Source organism: Hyalella azteca, unplaced genomic scaffold (assembly GCF_000764305.2).
Source record: "Hyalella azteca isolate HAZT.00-mixed unplaced genomic scaffold, Hazt_2.0.2 contig3241, whole genome shotgun sequence".
NCBI classification, from domain to species: Eukaryota; Metazoa; Arthropoda; class Malacostraca; order Amphipoda; family Hyalellidae; genus Hyalella; species Hyalella azteca.
The window spans coordinates 78,658-98,309 of record NW_025933493.1 but is presented as its reverse complement, the minus strand read 5'-3'; the positions used below and the strand labels follow the sequence as shown (position 1 = coordinate 98,309).

The following is a 19,652-nucleotide window of genomic DNA, read 5'->3' as shown; positions in this document are numbered from 1 at the left end:
TTACTTAAACACACATACGAGAGAAGTGAACGGTTACTCAAGAAGCACAGCGTAATTTTTTCAGTACTCTTGCGATTCTATAGGTATTGGCTGCAACTTGGACACTACTCGCTACTAACACATGCTTAGCCTGTAACGCGACCAAATCTCTCCTTAGCGATCTAAAGACATAAGCTCACAAAAACAACTTGGTAAACTTTCTTACCAATTCATGCCTTAATAGAATCAAATTCGTACGTTCCTCACTAGGAAACCTATTCTCGTGAGAGAACATCGACATCGATCTGTCTTGGCGAAACCTATTTAGTGATCGAAATGAAATCGACATGAAACCTGCCGAAAGATTTTACGGCAGACTGGAATCATTTACGCACATCTAGTTACGAACTGACAGTACATTCACGCTGGTCGTTTCGGAATGCGCTGGACATCACGGCCTTGTTATTGAGAAATAGTACGCAGAACATTTAAATGAGAGAATGTTTGCATCAGGGTTCAGTCATGAACTCGATTGAAGGAATCCGACATTCAAGGAAAATGCCATAAAGTCTCGATCCCAGCAATCGAGAGCGTACGACGCTTCAAGTATTCCTTCAAGAGCGATCATTACAAGCGAACGGCAACGACATTTTGCTTTTGTGCAGAGCATGCGATCCCGGGACAGGGTATAACCTTAAGCCAGACTGGCCTTTAGGTAAGAATATCATTGAAAACGTTTGATGTGTTCGTAAAAAAATGGGTTGTGCTGACTTTATGTTGGGCGAATTTTAGTTAGAATTTATGAGTTATAAATTCAACTAACGGATGAAATTCAGATGTAACTATTTTTTCATCATGGTAATAACAAGTTTTAGACTAAAATTTGTCCCTCTTAACAATTGCACGATATTTCTACATATGCCTTAAATTTATCGTAGTTCGCTAGAAGTCTTAGGCCAGCTATTCTTTCCCTGCAAATGAAGCCCATAGGTGCAAGCGTTTCCCGTAGTACAACTCAACAAGAAATTCTAAGTAGAGAATGCAAATTCCATCCGTCGTGTCGTCCAAGGTCAGGATGACGGTGTGTCTAAAAAAATGGGTTTCTCAATTAAAGTGAAATTCACGAGATAAATATTGAAAAATCAGGACGGCAGTCCCAAAATTCTTCACTAACAATCCTGCGATTTGGTTAGAGTCAACAGGACGACTCACAAAGAATGCTATTCATTATAATTTATATAAAATACTTAATAAATCCTTAAGTGAAGGTTCTTGATTTAGAATTTTTCTCCAGACATATTGAACTTCATTTACTTGATATTTTCCTGGTTGTTAAGGGAAACTACACAGCTAGACTGTTGGTTAATATTCCTAACAGAGTTGCGGAATATCCGACACATTGTTTCAAGCAACATAACAATCACATATGTTGCTGTGGGGAAAAGTAATTACCAGATATTATTTTACTTTGCACGCTTCTTATGGCTTATGCTTCATGATTCAAACGATTTAACCATCTCGTAATTTATGTGAAGGGCTCAAAAAGAAGAGGAAATATTTTTCTTCCCCTTACCAGTGCTTGGAATTCTTTGATTAAACAGACAATGCAGAACTACAAATAATTATCAAGGCGAGGCATGACTTACGCCTCAAACTTGTCCAAAGTTAAGAGCGATATTTTGAGGTCCTCTTACACATTGCAGTAAATATACTTTAATACACCTAAAAATAAGAACAGCCAGAATTTTTTTCCGAAACTCAAAATGAAAGAAGTCAGGAACAGCCTTACCGGAATACATCGCTTGGAGTTAAAAGTAAATTTTTCAAGCAGATTTACAAACCTTAATTCAATGAATGTAAAAAAGATATTTCTACCTGATAAAACAGACCAGAGACATGCGAAAAGTCATAATTTATAAATTAAACTTCCATAGGCTTATTAATGGCTACATTTATTGCAAGATTCAGTTACTTTCACTTACGAACTTATGGCACAACTTTTTCCTCCTAAGAATACTTACATTTTATCAACATTTCTTATAATTATATTGGTCAAAAATTTTAGCTGGGAAGGAGATCCAAGCGACACACCGGATAAACAAAGTCATCAAAACCCCACCGCATATGCCACTTCTCGCCGGCTGCTAGAGTTTCTAAGTGTCTATTAACTATTATTAACTCTATTAATGTCTCCTTAGTACCAGCTTCATCTTTCTAGGCATGTTCCTAGGGACGAATTTGCGGACTGAGAAGACTCGAACACACCGTGACTAATTACACATGATCTTATCGTTAAAAAGACGAAATGAAGAAGAAAGATACGGCATGCAATTCTATACAAGTGTAAGTTAGGTGCCGACGAAGAATATTTTGTGTAGGAGAAAGGTTCATTAGCCCAGAACGAACATAATCTATGCAAACGACGTAGGTAACTTAATCAACGACTGAGATGTGTGGGATAAAGATGCAGAATCATCTATCAAATAATACTAATATTCGCGATAGCAATAATAAGGCGCTGATGAGGTCAACAGACAGGCAGATGCGTAAGGCTTCATGTTTGGTCGATGCAGCTTGCAGATATTTGGTTTCAGGATAGCACAACAAAAAAAAAACCTATAGCGATACATTCTGTTTTTTGTCTTGTATGACAATTTGTTCAAGTTATTTAGTCTCGTTTTTCGGTCTTTAGTGATGCTCTAGAATCCACTTGAGCTTTTCAATGAGACTACCGAGGAGCAAACTTCAGCGGAGCTGTTCGAGACTACGCGTTCAGGGGGGAAGGTCAGGCGCTGCTATGCAACAGACATGAAGCATGAGTCTGTCACGAAGGAGCACAATTTCATACATTAATTAAGAACTGCGAACATGAACATCGCTGACTTTAACAAATAAATAATTTCTCGAGACAGCAATGCTTTACTCTAAGCAAAGATCAGCATGATGTCAGATTAAAGCAAATTGCACTCGAATTGCACGTTAAACTGGGACAGCTCCGTCATGGAAATCGCACCAAATCCCAATAAACCTGCAGATATTCTGTGGACTATGGCGGCTGAGATGAGGTCCAAAGCAATTCTCAGAATCGGCCTGGCACCAATATTTTATTGGCGTTCTCTAAAGCAACAGCCGTGCCATCGCCCAAATATTTCTGGCTACGAAGCGGCTCTTCTACAGATTTTGGAGTCGATCAGAATATTGAGGAATATTGATTACGTATGCACGATGTGGCAGGAACTAAAGCTCTGTACACAACTAATCCGTGATAAGGAACTCATCAACCATCACTTGATGCAACAAATCAATGATGCACACAAACGGCCAATGATGACGAACTTCACGCATGAAAACATCGATGCATTAAATTACACTGAGAAATATCCCGAAGTTTCCTGATCGGGGAGATGAGAATGAAGCGTGCATGAAGGGGAGGGCGAGCTGACGAGCCTTTACGTAACAGAAGAAATAACGTCGTTGGGAGCGCCCATCTGCGTGATGACGGTGTCGAGCCACTTGAGCGGCCCTGACAAGTGGATTTCAATCCAACATGGCGTGCTGGTGACATCTTGTCTGTGGTACTCAGCGCCCCAGCCCTTCACAAACGACATCCTGCACACACGATCCGTTATTAGGTATACACGAGAGTTCGACAACATTCAGCGTGCTACATGGCACAATTACTGTTCTGATGATTCTAATGGATTATACCAACTGTGGTTAATGCTAAATTTTCTTAGTATGGTCATTAAAAACCATTTGACTATGGTTATTGTTAAATATACTTCGTGCTGAGCATTGCTACGTAATTTTATACATGGCTGACTTAATTCTTCTTTGGGTTCTTGACAGTATCTTTTCCTGTTGTCAGCATATAAAATTAGTTTAATGTTTTCCTATTCTAATAATAAACATGATATAAATTCAAGTGCACAATTTCAGATGAAATAGTGTATATAAAGGTCGCGGTAAATACGATAAAAAACCATAGACCATCAAGAAGATTGTTCGACGCGCCACTGACCGAATAGTGCACATCTTGGTGAGGTCGAAGACGGCCCTGTAGCCATGATTTACGCTTTGCGAGAGCAGCTGAGCAAACTCTTGGTTATTGAATATTTTGAGAGAGCAGTTGGGTGGGATTTTGCACACGGTCGAGTGGTGGAAGCCGTGATGATGGTTACAGTTACGCGACTGCACGAAAATTGCCGAGTCTGAAAGACACTCCGCGTACACCTCGCCGGCGACGTAGTACAAGTGGACTCCTGCGGCACAAGAGCAGAATTGTGCGGTCAGTGACAGCACTCAGCCTCGAGACAACGTCTCTGCTGCCATTGAGAGAGCCAGATATAATTAGTAGATAAACTAAATGATGTAAAAGAATGACAGCTAGTTTGATAACTTACTCCAAAGTTTATTCGTCAAAATTACTAAAACCTGTGTTGTCAATCGAACTTTGAATTCAGTCTAAACCCTCGAGCCCAGCGATCACACGACGCAAATAGCATCGTTCTCTTCTACCACACATAACAGACTATCAATGCGAAATTTTACATACTTTTAAATGGACCCCTATTTCGCAGCAATAATCGACGCTCCAGCAGAAAGGTGCTCTCCGATCTCACCTTTACCAATGTGTCTTCTCGTATTCTCGATGGTGGAGTTTCTGTTGACGTTGGATAAGAGGCCGAGACAAAATCTTTCGGAATTGTGACTTGGGTTTGTGAAGCCGTCGACGATAACAGAGGAGGTGGTGGCGTGGAACACTTCACCGACTCTGTTGTTGAGCTCATAATACGCGATACTCGACCAGCTCTCTGCTTCCTGCAAAATAAAAATTACAATCAATCACCGCGAACATAACACAAGTACCTGAGATTTCAGGTGGAAGAACCCATTACAGGACTGCGAGCACTGCACCCAGTCCCGCAGCATCATGACCGCCGTATACAGTATACTGATGGAGCAACGTGCCTGTCGCCTGAAAATCCATGGCACCATGGCACCGTCCAGTTACTGCAACCAAACTCGTGCAATGCACAGCCCCAGCAAATCGAGTACCAACATTTGAATGCTATTGGCAACTCGAGTAAAAATGTCAACTCAAGTACTAATGGCAATACGAGTGGTAATAACAACTAATGTGGTAATAACAACTGGAGTACAAATTGTAGTAGCTCAAATGGTAATGACAACTCGAGTATATATACTACACGCATCAGGATTTTGACCGTACGATTACCTGTCATTTGAGTACGTGGGACAGTTGAGTAACAACTGAGTATATAAGTTACCTGATATTCTACGGGCATGAAGCTAGGCGATGATATGGAGGGAGGTATAGAGGAGGTGAGCGGCGACTGTATCACTTCCATGGCGGTGTCCTGCTTGAGGTCATCAGCAGAGTTGGTGTAGGGCGGGGACAAGCCGTCTGAAATACACACGCTCAACTCAAGCCAAAACACAGCATATTCAGATGGTAAATTGCGTATGGTACTTCAGAAATTATCCCGTAAACCGAGTTGAATATTCCATCCCTGAGCATAAAGATCGTATATAGAGGCAACGATTTTCATTTGAATCTCAGTGTCAATAAAAGTTAAATTCGGCAATGTGACGAATTTAATTTTGCACGGATATTCAATCCAGATGAATATTAACGTAAGTGAGTTTCATGTTTCATGAGTTTCATGTACACGTAAGTGAGTTTCATGGCAGGGTGGCCCAGTGGTTAAAGTTCAGAGTACCAGGATTGGCGCAGAGAGGCGCGGGTTCGATCCCAGCTCTGTGCGCCAGTTTCTGCATGGTCAGAATCGGCAAGGAGGCCGGGCAGTTAAGCAAAGCAGAATTGTAGCAGTGAGTTGCGTGTTCGAGACCGCAAAATGCTGTGGATGTTCTGCGATGCTAAGAATCGGCGACAGGCCTACGGCCAAATAAACGCTGAAACCGCTATTATTATGTCGAAGAAAAGGAACTGAAGGAATTCTAACGATTCAAAGGCCACACATAATCCACCATGAACAGATGATGCCTACCATGAACCAAGATCCCCACCAGTAAGCGAAGTGCTGTAGGCGCTGTCGGGGGAGAAGCAGGAGGAGGAGGCAGGGCTGACGCTCCCCACGGGGGACGAGCCCCCAAGGCGCCCCAGGCTATCATTCGACGCCAGGGAGTTCGACGTCGAAGCTGTCGAGCACAATACTCAATGCCAACAATCTTATTACAATACACAAAATACATGTATTATGTAATAGAGAGTTAATATTTAGAATATTTCGGCTATATACGCCAGTGTTAAGGAGGGCGACTTGTCGATACTTTGTGCAGAGCGGCTTTGTCTTTCCAATCACTATTTTGTCTTCATAAAAGTCGATTAATCCTTGAAAAATTCCGGAGCTTGGCATGGATTTTACTTGCATCAGACTAACTCCAGGGTAAGAGATACTTTATAATTCAAATTACTTTCGTGGTTACAAATCACTTCACATTACAAATTACTTTATACTGCAAATTTTTCATTGCATTATTTAAGACTACTACATAAATATTACCAAATAAAAAAAGATATTACCCTTATAATATGAGTATACTATACCCAAGACTATAATAGGTAACTCTAATAAGAATGCATTACTGCGTCACCTTGTGACATGGATGGCGGTGGGGGCGAGGACCCGGCAGCGACGAAGCCGTTGTGGGAGTAGCTCATGTTGGCGGGCATGGACACGTCGTTAACTTGCTGGTTGTTGAAGGGAAGCATCGAGTGCCCGGGGGCATACTCTGAGTGTCGGGGCACCAGCACAGGCGGCAGCACTGTCAACAGCCAACACATTTATTACTATGCCTTACTTAATGTGGTACTTGGTAGATACAAGCTTCTTAAATTTGAGCATCAGCAATTACCTGAAATAAAGGAATAGAAACTTGTCATAAAATACCATCAAATAAACCAATCCTTGAAGAAATTCATTTATTAACGCAAAGAATCTCCCAAAAAGAACCCTTTTCTGATACTGCTGTTATTATGTATCGGTTGTAACCCCATTGAAGATGCTAGTAGTAACCTCTGTCGTCACAAAGACAGTACTGGGCATTGATACTCGTAGCAAAGGCTGCAGGACTCACCAGGACTCTCAACCCTCTTGTAGAGGTAGAGACTCACGCTACATCCCTGTACTGCAGGACTCACCAGGACTCTCAACCCTCTTGTAGTGGTAGGGGTTGACGCAGACCTCCTTCTGCTTGGCGCTGAAGGGGTACTGGCAGTGCTCGAGCGGCTTGAGTTCGTGATGGCTCTGCAGGTCTGGCCAGCGCCACACCCTGCAGTAGATGACGTGTGGCAAGCCCTTGCGGTGCGACACCTGCAAGGTAGAACATCAAGCTACAATCATACAAATGATAATTATTTATGCTAGTATTAAAGTTAAGGCGAGCGAAATACGGCCATTCAAGAGGAAAAATAATATTCAAATTTGTGCTTATTCGTGTCAGATGAGCTGCAATATTTAAGCACACTAATTCATCAAACATTAGAACAAAAGTTAATTATTCAAAACTATTCTTCTCCAGCTACGGACGTATTCAACGAGTAAAATCATCACAAGGAAGCCGGTTACGCGTCAGCTGTTTGTGCTTTAGTAGAAAGTAATATAATACACCAGCTAAACATATCATCACTACACACTGAAGAATAACGAGGAAATTATTTAAGAATAAATTGCGAACACACATTCCTTCACGTCTTACCAGTGTTAAACACTGATACGAACAACCAAACAACACCACCGTGTCGCGTTAACTTGGCTACCAAGCTATTGGCTATAATTCGTCATTAAACGTATTATGATCATGTAGATAAACATCAGCAAAAACATCAAACGTATGGCTTGTTTTGCGTGGTTAGCTATAGACAAAATTTCGTCTCGCTAAATATAATACAATAAAAATTGCATTGCGCCAAACACCGTACAACCATAATAAACGGGCACCCATTTCGTTATGTTTTTGTCTTCAGTCAGGAGCCGTGAACGCTCGTGTTCAGATGTTGCAATAAAGCTTTGGACGAGCGAAGCTATCGATGCGGTTTCGCAAGATCGACCCTGCGGTTCGAGACTTCGAGCGATTTTATATTCTTAATCAGAATTATCAGATGGTCTTTCTTTCCTGACAAATTCCGCGATTTCGTTTTTTTTCTAAATTGCGTTAGCCGGCTAAATTTTGTGATGACGGGACTTCCTTATAAATTTGAAAAATGCGAAAAAAATGAAAATGGGATTTTTACTCTGGAACCTACAAATATACTAGTATATATTGAGTTATAAAATATTTTTGGTCTTTTTTTTTGTGCGCGGACTTGACCGTTTTATGGCCATCAGAGGTATCCCTCAAATTAAGGCAGGCCAATGAGGGCGGCGTCAGCAGCAGGAATTGCCGAGCATATGAGCGGCACACTGAGCCGCTGACTCAGAGGCCCGCGTGACCCGACATGATCAGAGCGAGCCGCTGACTCAGAGGCCCGCGTGACCCGACATGATCAGAGCGAGCCGCTGACTCAGAGGCCCGCGTGGCTTTCTTATAAATTTTCTCATGTATGGCAATAAATTTCTCATAAGATTAAAAATACAAGCGGAATTACAATGATAAAATTCTGATAAGGAAACATCATTGATAACAAAAAAAAAGGACAACAATACGCATCAAATCTCTAGTTAATGAGAAGAAAAATAGAGAAGAACCAATTAAATTCGATCTCAAATTAATTTCTGCGGTTCATGAGACCTCAAAAATAATTATTTGCAGGAATGTTTGTTAAAACTTGGTAAGCCCGTTCAAGTTGAGCTCAAGGCTGCCCCAGTGTTCTTATTGCCGTCTGAAGGTCCACACCAGCCGAGCATTCTCTGCGAACGACGAACGCGGCCTCAAAACGTTCGCGAACAAGCTTACGCTTGGTGTTATAACTCATCCGCATTTAAACACGGGTTGCAACCCCTGTTCACGAGCGTTATTCATTTCGGATGCTGGGACCTTACGAATGCTCATCATACTTGATATGTGAACACTTAACAATAATGTTATATCTTCTAGAGAAAAAAACGTGCGCCAGTTGAGGAGTGCATACATTTGTGCAGATTTTATTCAAGCCTTACATGATAATATTCACCACAATTTAAAGAACCATTCAGACAGCAGCTGGGCGATGCTTATCATTGTTTAGCCATAGGTTGCATGCAGCATATGAAATTTAATCATTAGGTAGATAAGCTAAGAACATGTTGTGCTAACCGAACAAGTTCTTTACGAGTACAGAAGATCATGGCATCAGACACATTTTATGTTTTTTCAAAAAAACAAAAATGACCGTATTCTGAGTTCCTCCTTGGTTCGCGTTTGTCGATTTCTGATATTATCAATATCAAAACAGTAGAAATAGAAAGTTCTGATAACGAAGGTGCTATGCTGAAAATTCGTCGCATGCTCTAGAACGAACGATGGCGTATGAACGTTCGCAAACAATGCCCGGCAGGGGTAAGCGGTCTTAAAGAAGCAATGCACCAGGCATGAATGCCTTTAATTTGAACCGTGAAAACGACAGAAGCAGACACTTCTTGTGGCCACGTGTGTGGCATTCCTGCTATATCGATGGCCCTCTATCTTACCAAGCAAAACAGGTGAACAATATATTTCAGGGACACAAATTGAGGTAAATACACCAATAGAAATACAGCTCTACAGTCGGTGCCGTATACCATCTTCTATGCTCGTAAATTAATTCCTTCTCAAGTTCTCGCAAGGCCAGAGTGATGAATACATGAATATTACATGAATATTAATCATCACACTAATGATAAACAAAAATTTTGGAAATAATCGAATAATTTAATGCATTTAAATTTTACTTAATTTTATATAATGTATTAATGAAACGATCAGATGATACGATTATAATGATACATATATATTAACTGATTCATTATGAAATAATCCCAAACGTTTCGAGAAGACAAGAATAAATACAGGCAAGAATCACCATTATATAATGGATGACAGCACGGAAATAACGGAAGAAATTGCACGACTTCATAACGTGCTCAGGGCAGTCGAGTTGGCTGCAGCCGTGGCGCGCACAACACGCGCAGCGAGCGCGGGGCGGCGACAGCGCTACGCCGCTGGTCGATAGCAGCGCTGACTCATCGCTGCGCCCCTGCGCGACGCAAGTGCCACCACTGCTGCTGCTGCTGCGTCATACAAGTGCCACCACTGCTGCTGCTGCTGCGTCATGCAAGTGCCACCACTGCTGCTGCTGCGTCATACAAGTGCCACCACTGCTGGTGCTACGTCATGCAAGTGCCACAACTGCTGGTGCTGCGTCATGCAAGTGCCACCACTGCTGGTGCTGCGTCATACAAGTGCCTCCACTGCTGCTGCTGCGTCATACAAGTGCCTCCACTGCTGCTGCTGCTTCATGCAAGTGCCACAACTGCTGCTGCTGCGTCATGCAAGTGCCACAACTGCTGGTGCTGCTGCTTCATGCAAGTGCCACCACTGCTGCTGCTGCGTCATGCAAGTGCCTCCACTGCTCCTGCTGCTGCGTCATGCAAGTGCCACCACTGCTGGTGCTGCGTGCTGCGCTGCCACCACACCGATGGCACCACTACAGACGCGGCATGCATATTGCTGCTGCCATTATATTATACCATTGGTCTTATTGGATGCCATCGAGATTCCATCTATCCACTGACGCTGCATGGATAGTTTATACCATCGCTACGTCCCACAACTGGCATCAACGTCTGCCACGAGCTATACCTACTACTGATTGTTACCGATGGAATAGCTGATTGTTACCTAGGAACAGCTGAACAGCGCCTCACAACTGGCCCCACCAGTTGCGACGGCTGTACACGGCAACAGGCTAATAAAAAAAAGCTCAGCCAAGAACTGTCAACTTGATCAAAAATTTAGTGCAAATAACTTCTCCTGGTACATTGCGTTTAGCTGCATTCGAAGTCCTTATCTAGGGAGTAGGGACACAGTAGAGTTCGGCACCTGGGCTCGATCATTGTAAAAAAACACACAAGCCATAAAAATGTATAGAAATCATTTATGAAAATTTAACCCGAATCATTTTGCATTCCGTTATTCCGTTCCGAACCATTACCAGAGCCACATAGATGGCTTGTAAAATATGTTCACTAGTGTTTTAATCAGTATCACACGACATAAGGCTAGTATATTCATCACAGAGAGAAAGATGTCACAATTTCGTAATTTAGGTACTCGATCGATTCAGAAACAACACAGCACGGGTATACTGTTCTTTGTTAAAAAAATTCCGGTTGTAAAGTCGACTCAAGATCCAGTTCACTTTTTCCATTCAGCGTTTTTGGACCGAATTGCGTTTATAAGCATTTAGAAGCAGCCTTTGTCAGTAAGATAAACACTTTCAGCAAGCGTTTCACAGTTGTAATAAAATCCCATTAATAATCTCTCATATTTTCCCATGGCACTTCTCCACTAGGGAATTCTAAAATAAATTGACTCATGAGCCGGCAACTCGGCAGTGAGACATGTCCCAATGATGAATTATTGCGAGATGAAAGTAGGAACCAGCAGAAGCAGGTCTACAAAGATTAATCATTCGATAGCTGCGAGTCAAAACAAGCAAGCGCCCTAATGCGTTTCCTAGCCGTCCTTAATGTTGTTTTCCTCTAGAGACTGTCGGTTTTATGGTGCGAGCGCACGTTCTCTTGATGAGCTGGCAATGATCTATGTTGGATTAAGAGCTGAGTTGGCGTACATGAAAGCGAGATGTGGTGCAGGCATTGACATACGAGGTCTGCCACCAGATTGAACTAACACCAGCCCGGATTAATGGTGATGACAGGCTTCAGTTATGAAATGATATCAACATTATCAACACGTGACACGCATTGATGTGTGTACAGCCTTAAGGATCAATGTTTCAGTACCAAAGTCGAGATCATGGATCAAGAAACTTTTTAAAGTTGAATTTCCTTGGCAATGACAGCAGAAAAAGAGCAACTGTGCTAACAACTTTCGTTACGTTTCAGAGTTTTTAAAAAATGAATAAAATAAAATAAACGTTACGTTTTTTAAAGGTTCTAGTCAGGCATAGGGTTTTCGGGAAAAATTTACAGCTGTTTTTAAAAAGCCAAAGCCTTCGCTGTCCATGCTCACAGTTTTTAATTTGTATGTTTGCTAAAGCGGCCTATCATGTGAAGGCAATTTATTTACTCTAAAGATAATACATATGTTGACTGAAGTCACTGAACAGACTTCAGATGCTGCCTTGGACATGCACGCTGCCGTAGATCACAGGTTGAGGCTCTAGTATGCGTGTATACCAGAGTGCTTCAGAAAGTTCGTGGAAAATAGACATGCCTGAAAATTATATAAAATAAAATAATTTCAATGCACCACCACGACCCTGTTTTATAACGTGTTTTCACATGAATCATTAAATTAAGTTTACAAACGTGGGGTTTTGAAAGCAACAATCGATCATGCAACATGGCATCTGCCGAAATTTAGGCCCGGTCAAACATCAAATTCATGGTGAAGCTTGGTTGTAAGAACAGCCAAATCATTGATTCTCTAAAATGAGTATGGTGACAATGCCTCGGAAAAATCAGCAACCTACAAATGGATTAGTCGTTCCGGAAGCAAAAGAAATGAGACCAATTAAGATGATCCCTGCAGAGGCAAGCCGTGCACATCAGTTTTGGGGAAAACATTAACGCTGTCCGTGATCTCATTGAAAAATATAGGCGAATAAAAACCAAATCAGTAGCAGACAACCTCAACATCTCTGTGAGTTCCATACACACAATTCTGGTGGACAGTTTGGGACTGAGTAAGCCTTCTACTCATTGAATTCCCAGGCTGTTGCGCCCAGATCAGCAGAAAACAAGGGCCAATCTCTCTACAGAAATTTTGCCTAAACTTTTTGACCGGATTGTAACCGGGGATGGAACATGTTTCTACCAGTACAATCCTGACGACAAAACTCAATCGAAACAGCGGCTGTTCAGGGGAGGAAGTGGGCTTGTCAAAGAAAAATCTGAGCGTTCATGAGGGAAGGGTTTCGGGGATGCAGAGTTAATCTTGTTACTTGACATCCTAGAGAACAAGAAAAATTTTCAAGCTGTTTATTATGTAAAGATTTTGATAAACTTTTCCAAGAGAATAGCCGAGAAGCGCATTGGGCAGCAGCACCGGAGCGCACTCTTCCACGACAATGCACTCGCACATGGCGCTCGGCAGACAGGTGCTGTGTTACGCGAATTTTAATGGGAAATCATGCGGCATCCACCTCATAGAACCGACTAAGCCAAATCAGACGTCTTTCTATTTCCAAACATGAAAAAATCAATGAAAGGTACCCAGTTTCCATCAATTAACGCAGCAAAAAGAGCTGCCAAAACATGGTTCAAATCGTCGCATGACTCTCACTTTTACACAAATGGACTTGTAGGCAGGTATCACCGTTCACAGAAATGTATTATCCGAGATGATAGAGCATATGTATGCAAACAAACCTTATAACTTTGATAGTTATTTTCCAACTGATGTTTTTCCACGAACTTTTTGAAGCACTCTCGTATACAGGATACAGCAACCATGTCGTGTTGCGTGGGCGTGACGTCATCGCAAGCAGCGGGCAACGTATACGTATTGCGGGGGATGAGGGGATGGGGGTGTTGTGACGTCATCAGTAGGAAGTAGTGGGAGGGGGTATTATGTAGCAGGGGGTGTGGGGAAGGGACCATCAGGCTCAAAGCAAGGAAAAGAGCGACATTCCAGCCATTCCAGAGAGCCAGGCGAGCCTGCAATTGCCGAGCTTCAGTGACAAGGAAAATTCCCAACACAAGCACCAGAAAATTGCGCTGTGCTGCTGAGTCTTGGCGAAAATAGCGCCTCGCTGAGCACACATGGATCTCGAAATAGACTTCAAAGACTCGTTCGGTTCTGCCTTGTGCCGAAAACAAGCAATACCAGGCCTGCCACTCTCTTAAATGAATCCGCTTGTAAAAGATTCAAATCATGACACTTTTTCAGGCGAGATGTTAGGCCATTTAAATCTTCAACCATATTACAAAAGTACCAAAAGAGTAAGTCCAAAGCTTAGTAAGTGGATATTTTCACGAACTTATAAAGTCAATCTCGGATACCTTCGCAATGTCAAAATGTGGTGGCTAACGTAGAACTCTGAACAAATGAGAATAGGAAAAACAATTAAAAATGAACACTACATTTCCAACTTTAAATGAACATTCAATAAACGCCAGGTCAATTATTATATACTATGCTAGCAGTACTAGAAACCAGCTACCAAAGCCAGCTGTAATTTATAGCAACGAGAAAGAGTGATGCAATGCGATGAGGTCTTCCGTAAGTTGATGCCGATTGCGTCATTTCGCATAACTACATGAATTCATATAGCTGCGATGGAGACTAAGTACACCCATCAGTAAACAAATCAAGCAATAATTGCTTTTTATTTACATAAGCTATCATGAGTTCAAATATATTAATATTCTGTAGTGGAATTGCTAGATAAAAATGCTGGGGGAATTAATGCCAGCGGTTTGTTTTGAATAAAATTCATGACAGGACGCTTCTGGAATTCCGGATGCCGTGCGGAGAAAAATGTTGGTTGGACTGAGGAATGACGGGTATAAGTACGAGTTGGAAGCGAGCGTTAATAGCTTGCTTGTATTTGGGTCTCGAGGAGGAAGAGATGCAGTATCGTGTCCTTGTTTAGTGCCAGTAAAAGCTGCGCTACGAGCAGCGCTGTCAGGACCACGCGCTCAATTACAGCAACGCAGGCTCTACATTCCCAGAAAAAACTCGGAGAAAAAAGACCCTTGTTTGGGTGACCGAAAAACAAGAACAAATTGAGATCAAAGCCCTAACGCTAAAAGTCGCTAAATCATCAACAGCCGACGACTGTCACGTGTGAACTTGAAAGCAATGGAGCAAAATATAATGAGTCTAGTCTTATTTCCTTTGGTGAACACTTCAAAATTTAGTCAAAATAAAACTGTAATCACAACACCACTGTAGAGATCCGCAACGAGCTCTTGTGTCTTTGTGAAATCTTTCAGATACAAATGTACCTATTTCACTTAAAGGCATTGTGAGTTGAACAGTACCCGTTTCAGTGCAGCAAATAAAATTGAGGAATAAACATATTGCAGACTATGCGAGCCATATTGCAGACTATGCGAGCCACTCGTGTGTCTTATCACACAGGGTACGCGTGAACGAAGAAGTGGACACCACACAGAGCAGCGAGACACGTTAGAACTTGTGTAGCCCCCAGTCATGCATGCCAGTCATTCATGAGTAGCGGTGTGAGGGTTGCTCAAGGCAATATGCTCGGGTTGCACAAGGCAATATGCTCGGGTTGCTCAAGGCAATATGCTCGGGTTGCTCAAGGCAATATGCTCGTGGGTTGACAAGGCAATATGCTCGGGTTGCACAAGGCAATATGCTAGGGTTGCACAAGGCAATATGCTCGGGTTGCACAAGGCAATATGCTCGGGTTGACAAGGCAAAATGCTCGAGTTGCTCAAGGCAATATGCTTGGGTTGCTCAAGGCAATATGCTCGGGTTGACAAGTCAATATGCTCGGGTTGACAAGGCAATATTCTTCTCGATCCGACACGTCAATGGGGTTTACTTCAACTCAAATTAAGGCAGGAACTCAATTATTACTAACCTGGCCCAAACCTGGCGTAGTGATTTCATTTGTGTAAAATCAGATCCCCTCAAAAATTGAGTCGATCATAGGTAAATTGATCAAATATTTCAATGTTGATAAAGATCCCAAATGTGTATACACATAGCCGCGAAACTTCAGAATGCATGCCAGTGTTCTTAATTAATACTGTTTTTTTTCGATTTCAACATTGAAACGGATCGTTAATTATAACTGAAACAGGGAAAAATGGTTTTCTCCGTACAGAAAATATTCAGAATGCAATTTAATATGCCGAATAAGTCTCGAAATGTGAAAATAATTCGAATAGCATTCTTGAGATGAAGTGACTGCGTCTTAAAGAGTTACATGCAAGCAGGAAAACAGCTGGCCACGGCTAAAAGTTAGTAGTCTGCTAGCGTCGGCGCAGTTATCGCCATGCATCCGTGACACGCATCAAATGTCACGCATCCTCTGCTTGTCAAGAGCAAACTCAATAACATTCCCCCTCGGAAAACATTACCTTCAGAGATATGTTGCGCCACAACGGACATGAGACGCCACACGGCGCCATTGATGCCAAGTATGGCATGACTCGATACGAGGTTAAGGCTTCACTGCGGCGAGCTTATCTCACCTTTAGAGCATATCCGGTCCACTACACAGAACCATTCAAGTCGCACAGAAATACAAGTTAGTGCAAATTGAAAGATAAATTCCAACGTCCACACGCAGAAAAAAAAAGAGTGTGAGCAGCCCCACTTGCCTGATGTTCCAACTGCTTGAGTGTAACAAGATTCATGGGAGCTCATGTTCACATAAAAGATATGGCAGCACAGCAACACATCAACGAAATATACGCCTATTCTCTGAAATGTCAAAAAAAGATAGTTGCATATAGAACGAGCATATGTTAGTAATTTAATTAATTAACTTATTTCTGCCACATTTAAAAAAAAATTCACCAGAATACTTACCTAACTCGTCAGATTATTTGCAAGATAGCTTGAACTGACATTTTTATGACGTTACGTCATCTTCACTGCCTTTCCCCCATCAAATAATTACCCTGATAATCGTCTTGTTAATCGATTCTAACTTAATTGTGGCATTCATCGTAGGATGTCTTGAACCAGGCAGTCGGATCATCAAGCGCTTCCACGGTACGAATTGCCACTTGTTGCGGTCCATCACTTGTGCGCTTACGACTTCAACTGTTGCCAAGCATAAGCTTACAAGTATAAGCTTCAATAAGCCAAGCTAGCATAAGCTTCAATTAGGACGTGCATAATACGATAGCATTCGCACTTCAGCAATTAAAATTATACTGCGCATCACCCCCGCCACCCAACGCTGTGCACAAAAATATCCCCAGTATATAATCGCGTTTAAATTATAAGACAAATTATTAGAAGAGACAGTCCACTGAAAGAGAAGTCTAGTAAGTGGTAAGTGGTAACCTCAAGTAATAAGCAACTTTTGAGACATACTAGACATTCCTACCTGCTACCATCACTGCCTGACATGCATTATAAAATGGGGTAAAAAAGGACCGGACATGGGGTAAGACAGGACCACTAAATGATCCTGTTTTACTCCACAAGTGGTCCTATCTTACCCCACAAATGGTCCTGTCTTACCCCACAAATGGTCCTGTCTTACCCCACAAATGGTCCTGTCTTACCCCACAAATGGTCCTGTCTTACCCCACAAATGGTCCTCTATTACCCTACAGTTTATCAAAAATAGTTTTTAAATGAATATATTATTGTGTAGTCAGTACATGGAGTATTTTGGTCAAAATTACCTTGTGATATGTTTAGGATTTTTTAATTATTCATGGTATAGATGCTACGGGCTTGTTAGTGATTTCGGTCCTGTCTTACCCCATCTGACTATATGTGTGGTTACTGCGTACGTCACCTAATGTCGCACTGCTACCATCAGTAACTCGGTTGTTAAGTTCTGGAAATTTCATGTAAAACGGATGATGGTTGCCTTGTGAATTTTGAACATTGAACGCAGTAAGACCAAGTTTGGTAAGTCAACACTCAAGTGAAGATACACAACACTTGCACGACATCTAAATAGCCAATCAGTTCATTAATTCAAAATTCAAACAAAATTCGCTATCACGCTTGTTCACGGCGACTCTCAGAATCCATCAGCGCAATCAAGACGACCCAAATGATCAAGTATAAATTTAAGTGAAAGCACCAATTATTCACAACAAATTTTTTTACGAATTGAGCCCAAAATAGTACTGATACTTTATTAAGCTTTCTTCCGTGATAACTTGACCACAAGTTTGCATCCTCGACATCGCAAATAAAATAATCACACGACTCACCTGCAGACGCCCATCCAGGCTCCTGGGGATAGTGACGCATTTGGAAGGCTGGCCCGGGTTGGATAAAGCCCTTTCCAGCTCCTCAACGGCGCCCTTGGACTTCTTCAACTTCTTGACGAGACTCTCGACAGCCTTCTCGGCCCACTTCTCCTCCTCGTCGCCTTGTTTCCAGCCCAAGAGTTTCTTCACCGCCGGCGACGTGAACGAGAACAGAGAGTTCAGCGTGGCCATCGTGCGACTGCAGCTTCAGCGCATTACTTGCTCAAGAAACACTTGGAACTTTACTTTACTTCAACCTTCACGTTACTTCAATCTTCACTTTACTTCAATCTTCACCTTACTTCAATCTTCACTTTACTTCAATCTTCACCTTACTTCAATTTTAACTTTACTTCAATTTTCACGTTACTTCAATCTTCACTTTACTTCAATCTTCACTTTACTTCAATCTTCACTTTACTTCAACCTTCACTTTACTTCAGTCTTCACTGTACTTCAATCTTCACTTTTCTCCTATCTTCACTTTACTTCAATCTTTGACACTAATAATTCATCGCTTTCTTTGATTCAACTTGAATGCTGTGGTTTTCTACTTTATCTTGCTTACTTTTCTTATTATTCAGCAACGTTTCTAATAGACCAAAATAATTTTCATGTGAGAACTTTGATCAAAAGTATTCAGAACTTATATTAATAAATAATAACCATTACGAGGGGGTTTGGGAATCGTTGCATTAACGAGATAATGAGAAGCACCACGAAAAGCTTAAATTTAATTCATTCAAAAAGTAGGCATGAATTGAGAGTAGCAGTTACGAGTCACCTGGAAAAAATGTCGAGATTAAGAAATAAATATAACGTTCTTGTCGACGCCCATACGAATTACGATCATGATGCAGATATGAAATTGATTCCGAACCTATAGCATGCAGAACATGAGTCACAACCAGGAGTCTTGGTTGTCCAGTCGATGCAGCTTATCTCGTGAATAAATTGTGAAAACAAGCGACATGAATGACGGCATTATAGACCATCACTGAAACTAGAGTTCAACGTTTTTTCCAATCAGCTAATCAATTGCTTCGAAAATTTTTCTATCAACATATCAGTGTTCAGGTCAGCTGTGACATCACCAGATAAAAAGCAAAGTATAGACCATCAGGTCGCCGCAACAGCTGCTCGTCAAGACAGAAAATTAAGGAGTGGCCATTTCGATTAACCTCAATGTACCCGTTCAACAACAATCACAAGAATCGTCATTTGCTACGTTCTGGCGCAATTACTAGTTAAATAAATCTACCGCAAAAGCAGCAGTACAATTCAAAAATTGCACTCAAATCTAGGGCGAGAATAAATCATGTTTTATGATTTATTGTCATGCGACAAAGAAACAAAAAACAAAACACCGCGTCCATGATCAGGACAGGAACGCTTAAAACACAGGTCAGGCCAGGAGACAGTTAAGATATGAAGATGAATGTTCTAATAATACGAGTATCCGTAATTCTTAGGTGATATCACCCGCTAAACTGAGAGTGGCAAAAGCAACTACACCGCCAGCACCATCGCAAGGCACTAGTTATCAGTCTCGGTATCAGCACA

At 41.7% G+C, this 19,652-nt stretch overlaps 1 protein-coding gene across 1 annotated transcript; it reads right to left on the bottom strand.

The window, feature by feature from the left end:
• Window positions 1-1,440: 1,440 nt before the first annotated feature.
• LOC108677645 (protein mothers against dpp) lies at window positions 1,441-18,875 on the bottom strand. The gene is made up of 8 exons (XM_018165897.2): window positions 18,051-18,875; window positions 7,166-7,337; window positions 6,619-6,789; window positions 6,031-6,162; window positions 5,271-5,407; window positions 4,602-4,800; window positions 4,001-4,241; window positions 1,441-3,588 (listed from the first exon to the last, which is right to left on the bottom strand). Exons 1-8 carry the CDS (start codon window positions 18,279-18,281, stop codon window positions 3,429-3,431), a joined length of 1,443 nt encoding a protein of 480 aa, XP_018021386.1. The 5' UTR covers window positions 18,282-18,875; the 3' UTR covers window positions 1,441-3,428.
• Between the last annotated feature and the right edge of the window lie 777 nt (window positions 18,876-19,652).

Coding starts and splice junctions, on each gene's coding strand:
- LOC108677645 (XM_018165897.2), bottom strand. CDS start 18,281: ATGGCCACGCTGAACTCTCTGTTCTCGTTCACGTCGCCGGCGGTGAAG. Junction 6,790..7,165: donor CAAGAGGGTTGAGAGTCCTG/GTGAGTCCTGCA, acceptor GGCTGTTGACAG/TGCTGCCGCCTGTGCTGGTG. Junction 3,589..4,000: donor ACCAAGATGTGCACTATTCG/GTCAGTGGCGCG, acceptor TCGTGTGTGCAG/GATGTCGTTTGTGAAGGGCT.